The sequence below is a fragment of the Bos mutus genome, chromosome 16 (assembly GCF_027580195.1).
Source record: "Bos mutus isolate GX-2022 chromosome 16, NWIPB_WYAK_1.1, whole genome shotgun sequence".
Classification (NCBI taxonomy): Eukaryota; Metazoa; Chordata; class Mammalia; order Artiodactyla; family Bovidae; genus Bos; species Bos mutus.
In genome coordinates, this window is record NC_091632.1 from 29,919,435 (window position 1) to 29,941,625 (window position 22,191).

At 40.0% G+C, this 22,191-nt stretch overlaps 1 protein-coding gene and 1 pseudogene across 8 annotated transcripts in view; both read right to left on the minus strand.

Moving 5' to 3' along the window:
* RABGAP1L (RAB GTPase activating protein 1 like) overlaps window positions 1-22,191 on the minus strand; it is a 737,668-nt gene that overhangs the window by 18,475 nt on the left and 697,002 nt on the right. For 5 of the 8 annotated variants that reach the window (XM_070384895.1, XM_005890827.3, XM_070384900.1 and 2 more), the window contains 2 exons: window positions 12,129-12,221; window positions 1,333-1,443 (listed from right to left, as the gene is read on the minus strand). In XM_070384895.1, coding sequence (XP_070240996.1) covers window positions 1,333-1,443; window positions 12,129-12,221 — 204 coding nt within the window. Of the gene's footprint in view, window positions 1-1,332; window positions 1,444-5,635; window positions 11,945-12,128; window positions 12,222-22,191 lie in introns of those variants that run through there. The other 3 variants (XM_070384896.1, XM_070384901.1, XM_005890828.3) reach the window with 2 other exon arrangements.
* On the minus strand, window positions 19,876-20,585 carry LOC106700618 (replication protein A 32 kDa subunit pseudogene; annotated as a pseudogene).

Genomic DNA, 22,191 nt, shown 5'->3' on the forward strand with positions numbered 1-22,191 from the left:
AACAACATGAACACCAACAACTTACTGTGGTTAAAACTTCTAAGCTGCAAAATTAGCTGTTATATGGGAAAAGGAGTTGTGGCAGGGACCATTTTCAAACATTAAAAAAAAAACCTTCCATTTTAAATATCCAATCACATTTTATTATTAATGGATTTGTATTTTAAATATTGCCAATGCATAGTTAGAGTACAGGTAGAGTCTCTTTTTTTTTTTTTTTTTAAAGCAAATTCAGCCATTCAAAGTTTCAACTTTTTGACCCCACTGGGAATAATCACATTTTAAAAGTTAGAAAATAGTATGATGATTTTAAAACTGTGCAAGATTCCTTCTATATTGCCAATTATTTCCAAAGACACTAGCAATGGAAAAACAAGAAGTCCTAAAGCTATGAGTACTGCTGGAAAGGATGAGGAAGTTAAAGAATTTAAGGGTTTCCTAGCAACAGCTAATGTTTATTGAACACATACTACTGTAGTGCTTTACTTCATTTATTTCTCACATCTTTCCCATGAGGAAACACTTTTTGAAACCTGCAGGCAGGTTAAGGATGGCCCTGGGTCATGTGATTAGTGAGTGGTGATGCCAGGACTGACACCCAGGCAGTCCTGGCTCTCTGCCCCTAGGATGCCTGTCAGTCCACCAATACGCATATCTCAGCGTACATGGTTCATATAAAATCCTCATGTTTACTGCAGATGAGAAATCTTGGAGCAAAAAGTATAGTAACTATAAACGTTAGAGTGGCATTAATATACTCCTGGTGACTGACAGTCTCAGGTAATGATGCTGTAAGTCCTTGGCTTAGGAAAAGAAGAGATTAAGAGGGCATCCCTGCTGGCTCGGTGATGAAAAATCCACCTGCCAATGCAAGAGATGTGGGTTCAATCCCTGGGTTGGGAAGATCCCCCAGAGAAGGAAATGGCAACTCACTCTGGTATTCCTGCCTGGGAAATGCCATGGATCAAAGAGCCTGACAGGCTACAGTCCATGGGGTTGTGAAAGAGTCAGACACCACTTAGTGACTAAAACAACAAGCGATTAAGAGGAGAGACACCAGAAAAGCTTAGAGCTTTTTTTTTTAAGTATCTTACATATGCTGTTTGAAAATGACCAAAACCCTAAAGGCTTGTGTTTTTCACCATCTCCAAGGAGTATAACAGTCCCCTCCCACCTGCCACTCTCTCGCATGCCACCCACCCATTCTCCCATCAAGCAGCTGACTCAGCATCAAGCACAGAGCAAGCCCTGGTGGGACTGCTCTGAGAGCAACTTGGTCCTTGCCCTGAAGGTCACCAGAGTCTTATTTCTACCTAGTGAAACCAGGCTTACTTGATCCAAGTCATTCCGCAGAGCAATCTTGCTGGTTACTAGTTCATGAGCAAGGTCATCATTCTCTTGTTCCAACCTCATGCTGGCCTCCTGTAGTCTCCGGTTCTCCCTCTGCAGAAAAAGAGCAACAGCCAGAGGTGGGCATTAGTGCCTGGACATACTATCAACACCAATAGAACTGGTGAGGAAAGACAAGCGACAAAAACAACAAAGTGAACTTTTGAAAGTGTCAGAAGGAGAAGGCGCGAGTGGCACAGGAAGGCAGGACTGCTGTCTGGGAAACAACGGTGGGTTAAGCGAGCGGTGCAGCTGCAGAACTCTACCCAGTGAAACTTACAACCCCTTCAGCCCCCCAGACAGGGCTTCATCATAAAAACCATGCCACGAAAAGCAAACTTTCCAAAGCCACCCCCAATCCTGTGAGATTTTCAGAGACCCAGAACACAGACACAGGCAAGTCTTTGCTGGAAACATGCATAATAATCCCACCCTGGACCATAAAGGAAACTGCAAGACAGTAGGGATGAAATTGGGTAAACCACTAGGCCTTTCTCTGAAATGTTTTTCCCCTTTCAGTGTTTAAATTAATTGAGTATATTTAAGATACACAGTTTGGTCTGTTTTGCTATCAACTGATATTTTTCATTCTTTTTGGATATGAATGCATTTACTTTTCTGAAGGCCAATTTCTTTGTTGGTATAAGCAACAGTCCTTATGATAATGTCTCAAAGTTTGTTTTGCTTTAAAAAAAAAAAAAACTTCAAATTAAAAGATTCTGGGTAAAATAAATGGCTGAGTTGGTTTTTTCTCCCTTGAACTCCCAGAAAAAAAATGTGAAACAGCTATATGATGAAAGAAGCAAGTCACTCATTCTTATGAAGCATGGACTCCCCTTAACCAGTCATTATATACTGTGTACATTCACTCTATTTTTCCAAGAGCAATTTAGTGTCCTCCATTTTAAAGTATCAAAAGTGCTGTCTTTGCTATTGTTAGCAGTTACAGATGATTCAAAAGAGAGCTGACAGGAAAGACATCAATGTGATGAGACCTTCCTGTTTTTCAGATTTACACTCCTAACAGCATTTTCTGCAAGCGCGGCAAATACTCAAGACAAAGCGGTGTTGCACACCAGAAGACGAAGCTCCGCCCTGGAAGGCAGCGTATCAGCCTGGAATGGGGGGCAGAGGGACAGAGGAGAGGGAGGGGCAGGGGGTGAGTTTTATCTTCTATAGAACAACCTGGACTTGAAAATGAGAAAACCTAATTTTTTTCTTTTTGTTTTTTAGAAACGGGCTAAGAAACAGACGGTAAGGACAAAGCCTGAGACTCTTCATGGAGGCAGACGATCCAAAAACAGGGCCAGCAGAGAAGCCAAAGAACAAACTTGCACTTTGACTACACTCAGTCGACAGGGCCCATTTCTGTCTTTTCCTTTGGAAAACATAGCCTGGGATAGCTGGGAACAGTCAAAACATTTTTTAAAAAGAGCTACTGAGAAAGAAAAAACAATCCCAATACAGTGTTAACACATAAGTAAAAAATATAGAATGACAGGAGAAATGTGTATGCTATCTTTGTAGGTATTAATGTGTTGTTTAGTCGCTAAGTGCTGTCTGACTCTTTTGTGACCCCATGGACTGTAGCCGGCCAGGCTCCTCTGTCCATGGGATTTCCCAGGCAAGAATACTGGAGCAGGTTGCCATTTCCTTCTCCAGGGGATCCTCCCAACCCAGGGATTGAACCCGCTTCTCCTGCATTGGCAGGTGGACTCTTTACCACTGAGCCACTGGGGTAGCCTGTATGCTATCTTATGGGGAAAAAATTAGACAAGTAACTAGAAAATCCCATTTTTATAACAACTCAAATAATATTAACTGTGGATAGTGGATTATTTTATTGTTGTCTTTTTTTGTTAATGTTTCCAAGTTGTCTACAATAAATTTATAATACATGTGTTTAAAAAGTTGTTAAAAAATAAAAAGTAATTCAGAATATCAATTTCATTGGAGAGGATAAAATGCCAAAACAAGAACTTTTTAAAAAGTTTACTCCTAATAGAAGCATGTGAAACTGTAACGGGTGCTTCTCTGTGACCAAGGTACAATGGAACCCCTCAAAACTGCCACCTTTCCAGGAACTCTTCCCCAAGATATATTCCTGAAAAGATAGTACATATTTGTAGGGGAAAATTATACCCATCAAATACTGTATGTGTCTACACTTGAATCTTTCAATCTGTGCTGAAGTCATCCAAATTCTAGCAGGGGATAGAGATTAGTCTTTCATTCTGATCTATCAAACTATGACCCCCAGTACTTACATACTGGGTAGAAACTTAGATTAAAAAAAATATGGTTCAGAAACTTTTCCAATAAACTCCCTCCTTGTCAGGAAGAAGCAGCAATATCTAGCACAATTGCATCAGAACATATTTCACAAGGCAGACTGCTTCAGGCCAGGAAGAGATTTTTCTCATTTCTTGATAAATCCCTTCAAAAGAGACCATGGTAAGATGACTTGAATACCTATTCCCAAGTGTCCTGTTTCTCCTGAAGATGAACCTGGAGGTCTCCAAGGCACAGAGCTCCCTCGACTATTTATTTACAGCGTTCATTTGGCACAAGTGGCAATGCTGCAGCTACCAGTTTTTCACATTGCAGTGTCAGAGGCTTAGAACCAAGTTAAAATAACCTCCAGGTGAGGGGTTCCCTCATAGTTCAGTTGGTAAAGAATCTGCCTGCAATGCAGGAGACCCCGGTTCGATTCCTGGGGTGGGAAGATCCGCTGGAGGAGGGATAGGTTACCCCTTCCAGTATTCCGGGCTTCCCTTGTGACTCATCTGGTAAAGAATCTACCTGCAATGTGGGAGACCTGGGTTCAATCCCTGGGTTGGGAAGATCCCTTGAAGAAGGGAAAGGCTACTCACTCCAGTATTCTGTTCTGGAGAATTCTATGGACTACAGTCCAGGGGGTCACAAAGAGTCAGATACGACTGAGCAACTTTCACTTCACTTGAAAGGCATACAATACAATACTAGTGGACACACACTTTGTTCAAAGGACTTAAAAAACGCACCAGGTAGCTACTTCACTATTGATTAGAGATAAATGTCTGATGGGTTATGTCATATAAGAAAGAGATATGAGCGCAGCTGAAACTTGACTGGTCATTTCCTCTTACCATGGTTGTCACACTCGAACCTTTGACACAGTGCTCAGGGGGTGGGATGCTAAGGGGAAGATCTGGGAGAAATTATGGGTGTCTGAGGGTCTGTTAGGTTTCCCAGGTGGCTCAGTGGTAAAGAATCTGCCTGCCAAAGCAGGAGATGTGTGCTCGATCCCTGGGTCAGGAAGATCCCCTGGAGGAGGAAATGGTAACCCACTCCAGTAGTGTTGCCTGGATAATCCCATGGACAGAGGAACGTGGTGGGCTACGTGGCTCCTGGGGTTGCAAAGAGTCGGACACGACTGAGCACGCACGCAAGAGGGTCCCTAAAAAGCCAAATAGCCTAGGGGGCAAGCCTACTGGCTTTTGCTCTAGCAAGAAGCTTCAGTTCAGTGTCTGCAAAGCAAGCAGCACGGTGGGGAGTGTGGACTCCTGCTCTGCACTCACAGACACGTGGGGAAGCAAGCTCTGGGGCCAAAAATGCAGTATCGTCCTCCGAAGTATGAACCTGGGGTGGTCAGATGGAGATTTTCCATGAAGAAGAACCTGCCCACACTTACCATGGGTTAAAGAGAGACGACATGACTTGGCTGTCTCTTCCAGCCTTTCTGAGGAGTCAGAACTGTTTTTAGAACTGACTGATTCAAGAAACAGTTTGCCTTTATACTAAAGAAGATAGGGTTAGCTTTGGGAAAGGTAGTAATGTTGCCTGGTTCATTCTGAAATGTTGGCAAGGGCGTCCACCAGAAGTGGACTGGAAGTGGCCCCCTAACCTCAGCCAGGGCAGAAATGCTCACACGCCACACGTCTGCCCAAGCAGATGTGCTGACCGCTCAGAGCCCATAGACAACACAGGCAAATTGCTTCCCTTGCCTTTTGGAAAAGACTACAGGAGATAATGCTTACATAACCCTACAAATTCACATCACACTCTTGGAAACCTCCTCCATGTCACACAATTAACAACATTTGCACAAAAAGCAGAGAGCAACTTTTCTCCTTAGTTTCGTCCCCTCCTGCACAGGAGATGTGTAGCCAGGAAAGTTGGATTAGTATCTTGGGGGAGGAGGATACTGCATTTTTCGGAGAGACAGACGCTGATGTTACAGACACACACAGACAAAAAAACTTACCTCCTCAAAAGTCACAGACCAACTATCGTTTTCAATCATAGGTACAAAGACAATTGAAAAAAAAAAAGAATATCCAATGAAATTGCACACCTACTAATACAATTAGGAAATGGTGATAACAAAAAACAGACACTTGGTAATGCTATTTTGCTCTGTTGTTTTTCCTTAGAGTGTCATTTACTCTGTGCTCTCTCCAGGACAGCTAACGTTTGATGGAAGAAATGATACTTGAGGCAGCCAATGGCAGCGAAGAGTGATACACTAAACTCCTCCCTCTCCACACTGCTATTTGCAGTCCGAGTGACTGATGCAAACGCTGTCCGTGGAACTATTTGCAACTAGGGTGTGAGTTGTTTACACTGTGTTGTTAAGAACTGGGTGGAAGGAACTTCCTTCAATCATAAAGCCAGAAACCTTGCAAAATATTTCATCTTCAGGCATGACAAAGCCAGCAACCTTGCAAAATATTTCATCTTCAGGCAACAGAATTATATTGCTGGGCAGGGAAATGCAGAAGAAAAACGGAGGTTCCAGGTCTCCTTGGTGTCTGGGGATTGGAGTTTGGGTGAAGCAGTATAAGGAATGGTAAAAGTGATTTTTTCCCAAGATGAGAAACCAGAGAAATGTGAACCGGCAATCAGAAGAAAATAAACTCAGCCTTAAAGGAAAAAATGATGGAGAAGGAGGCGGCTTTATAAATGCTAGCTCAGTATTTTGGGTGTGCTATCTGCTGCTATAATGAATTGTTGGCACATGATTTTAAAGACATTCCAGGGTCCAGAGAAAATGTTCCCCTAAAAGACCCAGGGCAATTTTATTAGCAACGGCACACTCAACTCTCACCTTTCTTCTTCTGGGTGCCTCTTTCAAAAACCTTGATAGTCATCAAATTCAAATTTCATCCAACAGTTTTTTGACATTCAAAGACAAATGCCTACAGACAAAAATGTTTAAATGTCTACATTGTAGATGAGATTTGAGAAAGCAAATCTGGATATCTGAAATCATTTCATGCTCTTCCTTCACCCAACACAGCCAGTTTTATCTTTCTGGTGGAAATTTAAACAATTTTAAATGTCAAACTAAAGAGAAAATCTTGTCAGTAGTAACTAACTGGCAGTTGGCAAACCAGACTGAATTTCTTTTAGCATTTAAGAACCATCTTAGATTATACTCTAGCACAGGGTCAGCAAACTTTTAATGTAAATGCCCAAACAGTAAATATTTTAGGCTCTGTAGGCCATATGGCCTTTGTTGCGGCTACTCAACTCTGCCACTGTCGTGTGAAAACAGTGATAGATAATAAGCACGCGGCTGTGTTCCAATTAAACTTTATTTACAAAAACAGGCAGTGGGCCATATTTGGCCCACAGGCCATATGGTTTATAAATCTCTCTACTACTCTAGCATATAAATCAAATTTTTAAAAAGCAAATGGGTTACAGATGATGTAGAAACAGGAGTGTGATGTAATTTTCCAGTCATCCTCCTTTAACAGGAAACAAGATGTACTAAAAATTGAAGAAAAATTTTGGAGCGTTAATTCTAAAGACCATTGATAAACATACTGAGAGATTCTTAATATGCATAACCTTTATATCTCCCCTGAGTGTTAAGTATAACTCAATCAGCAGACAAGGTGATTGAGTTTCAATCATCAGAAAGCATCAGAAACCACCTGCTCCTTCTTAGTAAGTGGCTCCAGAAGCATCAAGAGAGCTCAGGCTTGCCTTCTCCACCATCCTACAGCAGTGAGTGCATGAGTTAGCCAAGAGCAAAGAGGGAAAGAGTGGCAGCATCCGAGGTTTAGAATTAGGTTGTCACAGATAGAAACCCTCCTCTTGACTATCACTGTTCATTAAAAGCATGTGATTTCATAACAAATATTTCCAAAAGCCAGTAACATCTCTGTGATGTGAAAAATAATAAAGTATGTTTATTTTCACTGGATGAAAAACATTTTTCAAAGATGGATTCACTTCTCTTGACTTCTATGAGTAAGGAAGGATCCGATACGAAAACAAAACAAAACAAAATGGGGCGGGGGTGAGGATCTTTTTTTTCCAGATATGATTAGCATTATTTAAACTTTAGCATAATTTAAAAACAAAATATGATCACTGTTGTAAATTATTTCCTCAGATATGTAAGGATAGCAAATAATACAAGTACAAATTAAGTTTTATTTAGAAAACCTTGTTTGTACTATTTATAATTAAACAGCTTAATTTTAAATTACATGCAGGGACAACTACTCTACAAAAATTAGTATGAGCAAGTAAAACCTTCTGTGAAATTACAGGAATCATTTTCTTTCTGTTTGAATTACATTTTAGTTAAAGAAAAAAAGTACTATGTCTAACCTCAAGAAAGAAGTTAAACATTCTAAATTTAATTATACTGAATATAGATAAGATCCTTCAATTAGAAACTACATATTTATAATACTGTCTCCCAAACCCAAGAGAGTTTTAAACATTCCTGATTCTTTCTAGGATTTGCCCAACTAGAAAAGGTAATAATATAACCTTCATTACACTTTGGGAAATTCACTGAATTTAATTAATTAGCTGTGCTTTTTGAAGGCTTAACTCACATTTGTACAAGTAGTTCTTTCTTTAATTAAACAAGAAAAGCATAGCATCTTCTAAAGACAGATGAAGGCTATAGTTCTCTAAAATTGCCATTAATGATTACATCATTAGAAAACTAACTTCCCCCAAATGAAAACAGTTCATCATCTTAAAATAAAAAATAATATTTTAACTTCTGAAATTGATAACCACCTATTAGGTGCTTGGCTACTAATTTTTTAAAATGACTAAAACAGCTGTACATATCCATGAATGTTTGTTTTCTGGGGATGTATACAAAGATGAAAGTATACATGATGTATTTCTACAGACAACTCTTTATCTTGTATTTCACTTAATCCAAAATTTATAAATATGCAAACCAAATCATCAGAGCAAATAAAAATCACTGCACAAATCTGGCCAGGTCAAAGTTAAGACGGATAATAAAAGAGGCTTATAATAAATACTTTGCATTCTTCTTCCAATAAAGTTTCCTTTCTGTATCTTGGAATCTAGTCATGAAGATAAAACAGAAAAAGTACACCAGAGGCTGTAAGCAGTCATTATAGAGCTCACTGAGTTTCAAATACAAACTTATTTCAAGATCAGGTAGCACAGGCACTGTGCATATATATGCATTACCTATTTATAGGTTTTATCTATGTGCATACATATATGTATATAAACATACACACACACATATAAAGATGAATCCATCATCCACTTTTGTTGGCTGGCCTTTCCCTTATAAATATGAGTACATATAGGATCTATAGTTATTGATTAACTCTAATTCTGACAGGAGGTCTCCCTCCTTTAAGTATGGTTTCTGCACAGGTACCTCTGGTATGACTGAGGCTTATGAAAAAACACGGCAGGCAGATGTTAATTCTCTTGGGACATTTAGCTTGGCAGGGTTTTTTTGTGTGTGTGGGGGGATATAATTCACATATCAAAAATTCACCTTTCTAAAATGTACAATTCAGTGGTTTTTCTACATTCTCAAAGTTGTACAACTGTTACCATTATCAAATTCCAGAACATTTGCATTGTGCTTAGGGTTCCAAAATTTAAATTTATACCGACGCCATTTCATCAAGTGTTAGGTACAGGTAAGTATCCTGACATAACCTCAAGAGGAGATATTTTCATATGTCATAAAAATAGACACAAAACACATGTTTAGATAGACACAGCAAGAATGTGAGTGCTGAGAGTTATCTCTACATTGTTGGATCTTAAATTAAATTAAATTAAATCCATGTCTGGTTTCCCTGAAACAGCTCTTTTAGTACCCCACCATGCCCAAGAGAAACAGTATTAAGCTGAAAAAAATCTCTTGGAATATCATAAGGTATGACATTTCTGGGTCTTTTTTTTAAATCGACACAACCTTCTTAATTCTCTTGAATTAAGCTAGGGGGCAAGCTAGGGGGCAAGCAAGGCATTTTAAACACTATAGATAGTAACTGCTGAGGAGGGACTGTTAGTGAACTGTGTAAGTTCTAACTCAATGCCTTCAAAGATCTTCCCCAAGTTATTCTTGAGAATTTTCATATCTAGGTTCCCAGTCCCTGGACATGAACAGTGAATTATAAAGTGCTTATGCCCAGGGCATAAATCTTACTCTTGACAGGATTAAATTTATAAGATGCTAAAATGTATTTTCTAAGATACTTTCCTAAGTTAATGAATACAACTGTAATTAGCTTCTTAAACTAGATATTGACTATCTGAAAGAACAAATCTCCTGATGGGTGAAAACCATGCGCTCAATTGTCACCTTGGAAATGTAATTATAATGTGATAACTTTACCAAGTTTATCTCCAGTACAAATTTTTAGACATTATTAAAAGGGTATAGGAATATTAGCTGAATGATGCATTAGCAAGCTATTACAATAATACAAAAATAGCTATAAAGGATATCTTATATACATAAATAGAGCATTTAAGCCAAAAAGTAGTACCTGTGTTCAAAACAAACGCCAAAAAAAAAGTTTAATTCTACTTTGATTCCTCAGTAAAAATTGTACACATCAATAGTATATGTATGATAGTCACTTTAAAAAAATAATAATACACATTGTACTATTCACTTATACGTACCTGCTTTGACACAAAAAGGATATAAGAAACAATAACAAGTTCAGTTCCAGACTGAATTTGAACACAATTTTAGTCTTTCATTCCCCTGTCTTCTATTTAAAGCACCCTTCCCAGACGTCACTCAGAATGATGGCAGCAATAAGAAAATCAGAATGATGCAAGCAGCAGGAGAGTTTCATTTTGGATTCTTAAAAATATTTTTTAATTACTACTTCAAAGCTTTCTACAGCAGCATGCTACATAAGCTACATTAAAATTGGTTTTATTGAGGGGTAGAAATTAGCTTCCAACTATGAGTACTTTATATGGTAACAGTTCTGCATAGCAGTGGGATTCTACTGTCAGCCAGTTTTACAAACAAAGGGAGAAACATACAGATGTTAGATTATTAGGTTAACAATACTTGGGAGAATTAGGAGAAAGATAAGTGAGGGACTGGTGGGGCAAAAACAAATTAAGGGGATAGTATTCTAGCAATAATTGGGTAATTAGAGGCAGCAGGCCTAATAAGGCTAATAACAACCATTTTACTGAACAACTTTGTGCTGGGTACTTTGCATACAACGTACCTCATCTTCACAACAATCCTTCAAGGAAACGTGTATACTACACGTTTTACAGATGGGGAAGAGGTCCAGTAATCAGTCTAAGATGCTGAACAGTGGCATGGGGGTTAAAATCCCCAACTTGGACTCCAAATCCTGTCTCATTTTTCAGAAATTCAGGTTTTGAATTCAGATCTGACTACAGAATCCATACACGCCTTCCACCACTCCCTTATGTCAACGTTCCATGCTGTTCAGTTCAGCAACAGAAACAAGATAGACTGCATGACTGCAGTGGCCTGTGTCCAGCTCTCTGACTACATAAAAGCAACTCTAGTTACAGAAGTGGAAGTCATCTCACAGTGAGTGGCTTAATTAATGATGTCATCACTGTACTTTTTGGGGCAAGTTGTTTCAGCATCGCTGGGACTCAGGTGTATGAATGCAATATTCTCTTGTCCTAATGTACTGATGTGGAGAGGGAATCATTATATGTCTGTAGGAATCTGAAGAATCAAAACATGCTGAAGAGAGACACTAATATTTCAGTCAGAAAAAAGTAAGGGTGGGGTCAGTATTTCCCCAACCCTGCTTTATGGAAACTGTTGCTAATTACCATTGAGGACATCTTTATAACCAGCCCAATTTTTTAAAAATACTGCAACTAGCTGGGATATTAAACTGAATCATTTTGATTTTGGAATTGCACTCTGTAAAATGTCACTGTTTTTTATAAACTTGTTCATGGAAATAAATGTTGCGACAAACACCATGACTGTGCTCAATATACCTTTGTGGTTTTTATTCTTTACTTTTGAATGAGTTTGTGTCTTTAACATTGGCTCCAGACAGGGGTGAGTCTGAAACGTTATCGGGCCAGTCTTGGAACAGTTCGCCTTCTAACAGTCTTTGTGGATGTACCGTGCACAGCTAAAACCATACTTTGCCATTTTTCTTTTTTCTCATTTTTGAAAGTAGTTGATAGCCACTTTCTCTCTTTTCTTTTTCCCTTTCTTTCAGCTTCTTATGAAGACTCCCAGTATAAATGCAACAGGTGAAGTCACCTACAAATATACAAACTGAAAGAAAAGAAATATTATGTTTGGCTACTCAGGAGTCTCCTGAGATGAAAACATACCTGGACATTGAGCAAAGTCACAGTTAACATCAATCAAGAAGGAATAGAGGGAACGAATGTCCCCCAGTTGCGGCTCTAGGGGAAAGAGGATATTGGCTCAAACAGGTGCCCTGTGTCTCCCATACCTTGTATCTATCCATTGGGTCTTCCTGCTGCAGCTGACTCTCTCGCATTGTCTGATATTCTTTCTCATATTTCTTTAGCTTCTTGGTTGGTACCTGCAGGGTTGAGAGGAAAACCATGTTAGAAAAAAATCATTTAGGCAACCATTTTCTGATGTATTTCCCAACGAAGTCTCTGGCTTTCTAAAGGAGGACACCTGACTCAATGTAGGGTGGAAATCTAGACGCCCTGGTGGCTCACAATGTGTAAAGAATCTGCCTGTAATTCGGGAGACCTGGGTTCGACCCCTGGGTTGGAAAGATCCCTTGGAGAAGGGAATGGCTACCCACTTCAGTGTTCCTGCCTGGAGGATTCCATGGACAGAGGAGCCTGGCAGGCTACAGTCCAAAGAGCTGGACATGACTGAGTGACTAACACTTTCACTTTTAAAGTTTTTCTGTAAAGGTCCACATAGTGTATATTTTAGGCTATGTGGGCCATACGGTCTAGGGTACAACTCCACTGTTGTTACTACACAAAAACTGCAGATAGGTGATATGCAAACAATAGGTGATATGAGTGTGGTCATGTTCCAACAAAACTTTATTTACCAAAAGAAGTTGTAGTTGGTCCTTGTCGGTTCCACAGCACTGCTGACATAGCATCCCTTTTTCTTGTTAATGTATTTAACAGTGTTATTACTTCTGTTAACTGCTTTTCTTAAAGTAAAATTCATTCTTCTGCCATGTTAAAGATCATAATTATTATTTTATAAAAAGACTGAGCAACAAAGAAAAATTTTTAATGGAACCTATATACTGGAGAGAAAGCAGATTCGAGAACTGGTAGGCAAACGATTTCTATTTCATAACGGTTGTCAAGAGAATTAAATGACATAAAGTATCTAAAGTAATGCCTGGTTCATGGGATTTTTAAAAACAGTGTTTCTAGAAAATATTATAAAAATTAATCCATTAGAATCTGTCATATATTTTATATAATAGACTAAGTCTACTTTTAGGTTATTCTTGATCAATCAAAACTTACAGAATTCCTTTAAACATCAAAATCTCCCCTTAATGTTTAGGTCCTAACATGAAGCTAAAGTTTTAAAATGAAAACAAGTGTGTTACTTGGCTAAATTCTTGGGGACTGAATGAAGGCAAAGACCATGTGTTGATGCTCCTCAGCCTCCATCATGACATCTACCCAAGTAATTGGCCCCTAGGAGGCCCTCAACAGATTGCTTTTTGTCAAGTTCAAAACCTGGCATTTAGAAAACATGTAAGTATGTGTGTGAGAGGGTGAAAGAGAGGATGGAAAGCAGCAGAAGGAAAATAAAATAAACTTATGGTATCCTGGGATAAGGATTGTTTCAATTCTCTCGTATTTGGCCAGAGAATTTGTCAAATAAAAAGCAAAGACACTAGGTTATTCTAATTACTTTGTTCTTTCCATCCAGGCACATTGTGAGTGCTGGAATTATCTGCTTTTCATCACAACTGGGAAGTTTCACACAGTCCAAGCCCATCGGGTAGTGCAAATCATTCAACAATATGACGACAATATTCATTTGGCTGACAGGGACTGCCTACCCAGGAAGACAAGAAAGGGCGCTTTCAAGCATGTTCACTGAATTGCAAAACCATTACTGAATATTGGCATAAGAAACTCTAATCTTTACTACTCCATCTCCAGAGACCTTCAACAAAACACTGTGACCAACGTGAGTGCAAGGCAGAAAAATGCCACCTGCCAACAGTATGGCCTTAAGATCACTGAAAAACAATGAGGAAAATACAAATGATCATGTACTAACAAAACAGCAACAACATTATTTTTCTTGACTTTGAGAGGGACAATTTTATCCAGTTTTCTTTTCTCTGTACTTATCATAAACTCTGAAAACCAAAAACAGATTCTCAAGATGAAGTGGCAAATCACTGGAACTGCAGTTGCCTGAAGCTGGGGAGAAAAAGGAAGAAGTCCCAGTGTTTTAAGCAGTGAGAGGGGTTTCCCCGGTATCCCTAGGAGGCGGGGTCAAGGGGAGAAGTGAAAGGATTTGTGAGGAGGAGGGAGCCTACTCCAGCAGCCACTTACCCACAAGATGAGAAGGAAGTATTATACAATATGTAAATATTTTTGTGTAGCTGAATACTGGTACCACTGGGTACCAGGTTGAACATCAGTCTTGCATGCGTGCTAAGTGGCTTCAGTCATGTCTGTCTTGTACCCTACGGACTGTAGCCCGCCAGGTCCCTCTGTTCATGGGGATTCTCCAGGCAAAAATACTGGAGTGGGTTGGTTGCTATGCCCTCCTCCAGGGGATCTTCCCAACCCAAGGATCCAACCCACGTCTCTTTCGTCTTCTGCACTAGCAGGTGGGTTCTTTACCACTAATGCCACCTGGGAAGCCCAGGAACATCAGTCTTAGGAGGGAGCATTTTCTACATGGTTCTGAAATGGATTCATTCACCAGTAAGTCAATTACATAGTATAACCTTGTCTCTAGAGAATTTCTTCTAAAACTGTATTTTTTCAATTGAAACTATTTATGACTGAGGGTTTTTTGTTAACATGTAAAAGAGTGTCCTTTTAAAAGTCAATCTTGTTACTTATGTTAAGAGGTTCATTTCAAAGTGAAATATTTTAAAAATGCATTAAACACCCCTCAGTAAGCTAATCCTTTCCCATCTGGCTGAGATTCTAGGATGTTTGGCTTCATCTTGTTCAGGAAAATAAAGCAGGTTCCCAGAACAATATGTTGCTAGGAAACCTTCCAGGCTTATTTATCTTGTGTTGTGGGGTGATATTGAGCATCCACCTGTGATTGGCACAAAGTAAAAGGGAGAAAAAGGTGGAGGAGGAAGGAGAGCTGATATGAAACTCCTGTCGTTTATGAGATAATCAAAGAAAATAGACAGTTGTGGTTTTAAAAACTGACAAAATTGATTTTATTTTAGGGAACGTAATATTAAAAAACCTCTTCAGTAAGTAGTTTTAATTAAAAAAACAGAAAGTCATTAAGAATTATTAAAATTTAAACAACCTACTATCTCAAGAGTAGGATAGGTATCTTTTCCCTTAAGTTACATAAATTTAATGTAATTGTGCACTTGAACAATGAGATTTAAAGTATAGGGAAGCGTGTGTGTAGGTTATATGCAAATACTATGTGATTTTGTGTAAAGGACTTGAGTATTCATGGAGTTTGGTATCTATGGGGGGTCCTGGGACTAATTCTCCATGGATACTGAGGAATGACTGTAATTACTAATTTGCTTTACTCTTTCTCAAGGTTAATCAAGCTGGCCTCAGTAGGAGATACAGAAGGCGAAGAATGAATAAGAATACAGTAGTTCCCTCTCATCCACACCGGTAGTCAGACTGCAGACAGGACCAAACTCTACATACACTCTGTATTTTCCTATACATAGGAACAGTAACAATAATAATTATAGAACAATCATCACACGCTGTAATAAAAGGGTTACTTGGACACAAGCACTGTGAGACCAGACTGCTGACTTGATAACCGAGGTGGCTATTAAGTGACTCCTGGTGGAACACAGTGTGGCTACGCTGGGCAAGGGGATGATCCACATCCTGGGAGGACTGCAGCAGGACAGTGGATCCTAATCAGAACAGCTCAGAATTTAAAACTCACGAATTTTTCACTTGTTCATTTCTGGAATTTTCCATTTAGTATTTTAGGATTGCCTGAGAAGGCGATGGCACCCCACTCCAGTACTCTTGCCTAGGAAAAAACCCCATGGACGGAGGAGCCTGGTGGGCTGCAGTCCATGGGGTTGCCAAGAGTCGGACACGACTGAGCAACTTGACTTTCACGTTTCACTTTCATGCATTGGAGAAGGAAATGGAAACCCACTCCAGTGTTTTTGCCTGGAGAATCCCAGGGACGGGGGAGCCTGGTGGGCTGCCGTCTATGGCGTCGCAGAGAGTCGGACACGACTGAAGCGACTTAGCAGCAGCAGCAGGATTGCAGCTGACTAGGGTAACTGAAATCTTGGAGCAACTACTGTATGTTCAACATTCTCCACTTTCCATGCTCTCTCTCCTTTTCATTTAAAGCACTGATTTCCTGTTTTTATATAACTCTGATAGAAAACATGCATATGTATATACAAGTTTTTTTTGTATATCAATTAATTTTAGGTGAATTTGTCTTAATAATCTTTACTTCAGTAATCATGCCCATCTAGGTTATCACCTCACTTCATATTTTTATTACATTATTTTGAATACCTCTGTCCCTGGGATTTCCCAGGCAAGAATACTGGAATGGGTTGCCATTTTTTTCTCCAGGGGATCTTCCTGACCCAAGGATAGAACATGCATTTCTTGCATTGCAGGCAGATTCTTTACCACTGGGCCACCCAGGAAGGCCTTTGATCAGTAGTAATCAGCATTAAGAAAAACATGAAATGCCTTCATGCCAGAGAATTTCCTTATAGTTTTAGAGATATAATTTAGAAAACTCTATATTAGAAAACTATATTTAAGCCTCCCAACAATTAAGATAAACTAAAAAAAAATTATTTTACAAATAAAATCCAAGTAATACTTGGAGAGTATTTGCCCAAGAGAGGTAGCTTGCCCAACATCACATAGCTGGTAAATGGAGTCAGAAATGGGATCCTGGCAGTCTGCCTGCAAACTCTCTCCTCTTTGACCACTTAGATCTACTGCCTGGGACCAGATGACTGAGGCAAAGCTTCTTGAGAAGTTGACAGCCTAGACATAGTGCTAATTATGTGTCTAATTACATATAGCTCCGTAAGTCCAACAGCAGATGTTCATAAGGGTACAAGGGTGATCAGGAAGAAATTTGCTGGGGTAGGGGGAGAGCACCTCAATAAGGATTTTTCATTATGACTGGTTTATGTAAACTTCCTTGCCCAATCAAACATTCCTGTACTTCCCTTTGCTAATTTTTAACAAGGGGCCACTCACTTGTAAGAGGCATTTATTTTTGGCTTGATGAATCTGCTTCTTTATTTCAAAAATACATACAAAACTATTTACTAATCTATACAAATGCTGGCAAAGTAAATCACTATGTTTTAAAAAGGCTGATAAGATCCAGTCAATATTTTCCTGACTGTCAGAGGTCTGAGTGCCTAAAAAATTAACAGGCCAAAGGTATTACCTATTATGTACTACTGCTCTTACTTCAGATAATTTCTGAAACTAAACATCAATGATTCTAATTTAATATATTAATCACTGGATAGAGAAAAACATAAAAAAAGTAGTATAGCACCACATTTCTTGGTTATGGGGGGCTGGTGCTCAGACTGAGAATTTTTAATTGAGTCACTTCCATCAAGATCTGTGAACAGAAAGTGGATCAGTGGCAACCAAAACCCTAATAGTAAGTTTGCAGAAACCTAAAGGACTTAGAATGAAATAACTGGGAAGAAATCAAGAGAGGACATCTGAGAAGAGGGAGCATGTCCTTTAGGCTTCACTTCACCCTCCTCATGGTGTTCAGCAAAAGAAGCTACCCTGACTCTTTTTGAGTTTTTAGTACTAGGAGGAGGGAAACAGTTAATTTCCTCACCTTCCCCCCCCCCACCAGGGTACTTGGAGAAGACGCTTGAGAGTCCCTTGGACTCCAAGGAGATCAACCAGTCCATTCTAAAGGAGATCAGTCCTGAGTGTTCTTTGGAAGGAATGATGCTAAAGCTGAAACTCCAGTACTTTGGCCACCTCATGCGAAGAGTTGACTCATTGGAAAAGATTCTGATGCTGGGAAAGACTGAAGGCAGGAGAAGGGGACGACAGAGGATGAGATGGTTGGATGGCACCATTGACTCAACGGACACGAGTTTGAGCAAGCTCCGGGAGATGGTGAGGGACAGGGAAGCTTGGCGTGGTGCAGCCCACCAGGTCGCAAAGAGTCGGACACAATCGAGTGACTGAACAACAACTGGGGGAAACCTTCAGAGAACTTAAGAGCCTATAAATGATTATTCACTGCATTCATTTTTATTGAGGTATAACTGACACATGACATGCTATCAGTTTCAAGATGTACAATTTGATATCTGTACACGCTGCAAAATGATCACCAAATTCAGTCTAGTTAACATCCATCTCTACTGTTACTCTCACTTCATCTTGTGATGAGAACTTTTAAGATGTACTCTCTCAGTAGCTTTCAAATATGTTATACAGTATTAACCATGGACACCATGCTGTACGTTACATCCCTGAGACTTATTTATTTACAGCTGGAAGTTTGTACCTTTTGACCCCCTTGCACCCATTCCACCCACCCCCACCACTACCCCAGCCCCGAGCCTCTGGTAACATTAGCTGTACTCCAATACTTAAGGAAATACAGTGATTTAAGGGGTGAGGCCAAGAAACGTATTCATCTCCTGGAGTAATTCTAACGTAACTCCTAATGTTTATAGACATCAAATTACTCGACACACTTTTCCTGAATTCACACATGGTCGACAATGCTGCACTTTCATTTCGTCAGGCGTGCTCAGCTTCCCCAATTACTCAAGCCTAATGGTGCACACTCCTGTGACAGGCTCCTGTTCTCACTCATGAATAATTGTATGATGTGAGTCACTTTCCGGCATTTGTGGCTTACTCCTGAATGTAGTGTGCTCATCAGAGTATCTATGAAAGCTTCTGAAATATTGATTTCTACTTTCTTTATCATGTTCTAATATAACCTGTCTGGCCCCAGAGCTGTAGTAACTCTAAGAGACACAGCATTTTATAGAAACTGCTTATCTGTTCATTTCTAATTTCTCATCTCCAGGTCTATAAATAATCTATGTACTATTTATATGGAACTTCTTGGCACTTCTGCTCTAGAGCTTTCCTATCAATAAATAATACCTGGAGGTAATTTCTTTATTATTCATGTTTTGACAACTTCCAAATTTACAGTGCCCAGCCCAAGACTTCTACTGAGCTCAATCTACATAACCCACTGTGAAGTTCATGTGTTTTGGATGTTTCATATTTGAGATGTTTTCAATCAGGAGACACAACCCATCCCCTACACCCCAACTTGCTCTTCCATGGTTCACCCTCAACAAGATGCACGGGCCAGAAACCCAGCAGTCACATTTGGGCTGGGTTTATTATGTCCATTCAGTAAGTTGAGCAGACTGAGAAAGACTAAGTGACACGCAGAGGGACCAAAGTAATCACCAACCCCAAGGTAAGGTGCCTTTCTGACACCAAAGGTAAAGCCTTCATTGCAGTATGTTATATGTCTGTCATCCACTCAGCACACAAGGCTCTCAAACCCAAGAGCCTTGCTAAGCTTTATCAGTCACCTGCTGCAGCTAGCTGAGTGAAGCAGCTGCAGGATGATGGAGATGCTCTATTTTAACAGCTGACTGGGAGATAGTGAACCTAGGATATGTGCCATCTTAACCAGCACAAAGCAGGAACTATAAACACCTTCACACAGACACACAGAAGTCGCTCAGTCGTGTCCAACTCTTTGCAACCCCATGGATTGTAGCCCACCAGGCTCCTCGGTCCATGGGATTTTCCAGGCATGAATACTGGAGTGGGTTGCAGTTTCCTTCTCCAGGGGATCTTCCTGACCCAGGGATCGAACCCAGGTCTCCCGCATTGTAGGTAGACGCTTTACCATCTGAGCTACCAGGGAAGCCCATCAAAAACACAGAAGAGTAGTAATAAGTTTCAAAAGGATGTCAGTTGAGATCTTTTATAGATGAAATCTACTTCCTAGAAGTAGACTATATGCACAGCTGGAGACAAGAGGCTGCAAAAAAAAGGTCCAACTGGAAAATATCTGGGGTACCCAATTAGATCCAGTTATTCTGCATCTGTGGATTTAAAATGATCATCATCCACGGTGGAATAGATGTGTTCCTCGTTGCTTAGAAAATCCACAGCTAGCTTGATTGAGGCTACAGACATGTGTTGGAGTTGGTTCTTGAGATTCTGCAAGTTCAATCCTTCAGGTCTTGGGCAAGCCTTGATCAAATTCAGCACCTGGTTCTGGGCCACAGTGAGGCCATTTGCTGGTATGAAGTTATTCCCACCGAAGTTCCCAGCTTCACCCATTCCTGGATTGCTGATAGGCGCTCTCCCTGTGAAGGCTGGCTGTTTGACTTTGCTCAGCATCATGTGTGCATTGACTACTTCCAGAATATGTGTGGTGAACTCATTCATATCCTCCAGGGGCATGATCTTAAAGGCTACCAGGCTTTTCTTGTTCTGGAAAGATCTCAGATGACCAGCCACTTCCACATATGTTTCTGGAGGGACCACAGTGTTTTCACCACTGCGTCATCTGTGTCAACCCACTGGCGAACATCCACGGGTGCAGCTGTCATGTCATCTATCTTGTAAACAATGTTGGTTGCAGCCTTCTCTGCATTTCTGATAATCCCCACAATAGTGACCTGTGAAATCTCAACATTTTCAATTCTGAATACCTCATCAGCCAGAGTAGCAGAAAGCAGCTGAGATATGGTACAGGGTACAATGTGCTGAGCTCGAGCTCTGGATTTCTTTTCGGCCTGGGAAGCTGTCGGAGATCCAAAGCCCTCAGGGGACTGTGTGTAGCCACCTTCAGAAAACTATAAACACGTTCACCCTGAACTTTCTGGGCAAGCTAGGAAAAAAGGGAAGGTCAAACAGACCCGGAGGTGACTGAGCCGGGAGTTTCACTCTGAGAGAAGCCTGCTTAAAATTCCATAAAGTCTCAAGAGGGGACAGATTGAAATGATATATTTTCCTCCTCTCCCAGCCTTCTGAAAAAAGCACTGAGGCATAAACAACTCAAGAGATTTACAGCTTAAAGCAAATTACCTTAAGGTATTGGAATCAGTCAGAGCTTAGATGGAACAGTTTTTGAGGCCTACAGCTTCAATGAGAATGCCCTTTCTTTCTGTTCCCCCTGCTGCATGTACAGATTTGTCAAATAAAAAAAAAGACAGGTTCTTTTTTTCACCCACATGCAACAGTTGCAACAGGGTTACAACCATTCCTATTAGTTTTTAAGTCTTTTTCTCAGATTTTTTTTTGTATGTGAAGGAGAAAAAAGACATTTAGCCTATTTTTCTTTAAAGCAACACAAATCCTTATCTCACTATATTGGTTAACTTCAATTTTAGACTGAATTATAGAAATTCTATTTTCTCTTAGATTTTGGAGAGAAATATATCACTGAAAATGTTTATTGTAGCATTTGAAAAATAACTGAATGCTACCCAGTGCTAAAAATTAAGACTGTAAGGTAGTATGTAATATACTAAATCTGGTCACATGTGGAATGGTATTGGTCTGATTCCAGGGAGCAGATTAACCAGCTGTAGTTCCCAAACTGGGCCACAGAAAGCTGATACAGCTATGCATTCAGAGTGAGCTAATTAAGCTTATTTAAAACTAGACAATGAGACAGGAGGGGAAGAATGGTAGCAGAGCTATGGAGGACACTGTTCTTTATCACCACCAAATGCTACGTTCACTGGAATAGCGCTGGCCTTTGCACTGCAGATGCTGAGAAACCCCAAGCGGTATTTTTACGTCAGTTGCCACTGGCAATTAGGTCAGAAGTAAATATACATTCTTGCTGAAAATATTCACTGTAGGCAGGAGGCTATAGATATTTATGCTACACAAAATTTAATTCAAGACTAATATGCTGGGACCTGCCTGTCGGTCCAGTGGTTAAGACTGCCTTCCAATGCAGGGGCATGGCTTCCTGATCCTACAGCTAAGATCCCACATGCCTGGGGGCCAAAAAAATCAAAACATAAAACTGAAGCAATACTGTAACAAATTCAACAAAGACTTTAAAAAACGGTCCTCATTAAACACACACACACACACACACACACACACATATGCCAAACAGCAGTTGTATAAAACAGGCTGAGTGTGTCTGTCTTCAGATTCACCTTTACCGTACCCTACTATCTGAAAAGGAAAGCAGTGGGAAAGCGAGAGAAATTGAGAACCTTTACTGTAGTCACCTACCTTAAAGGTAGTCCCTGGAAGGAAGGAAGTCAAACTGGCTAGAAATTATCAGCAGGAGTATTCAATGCATGA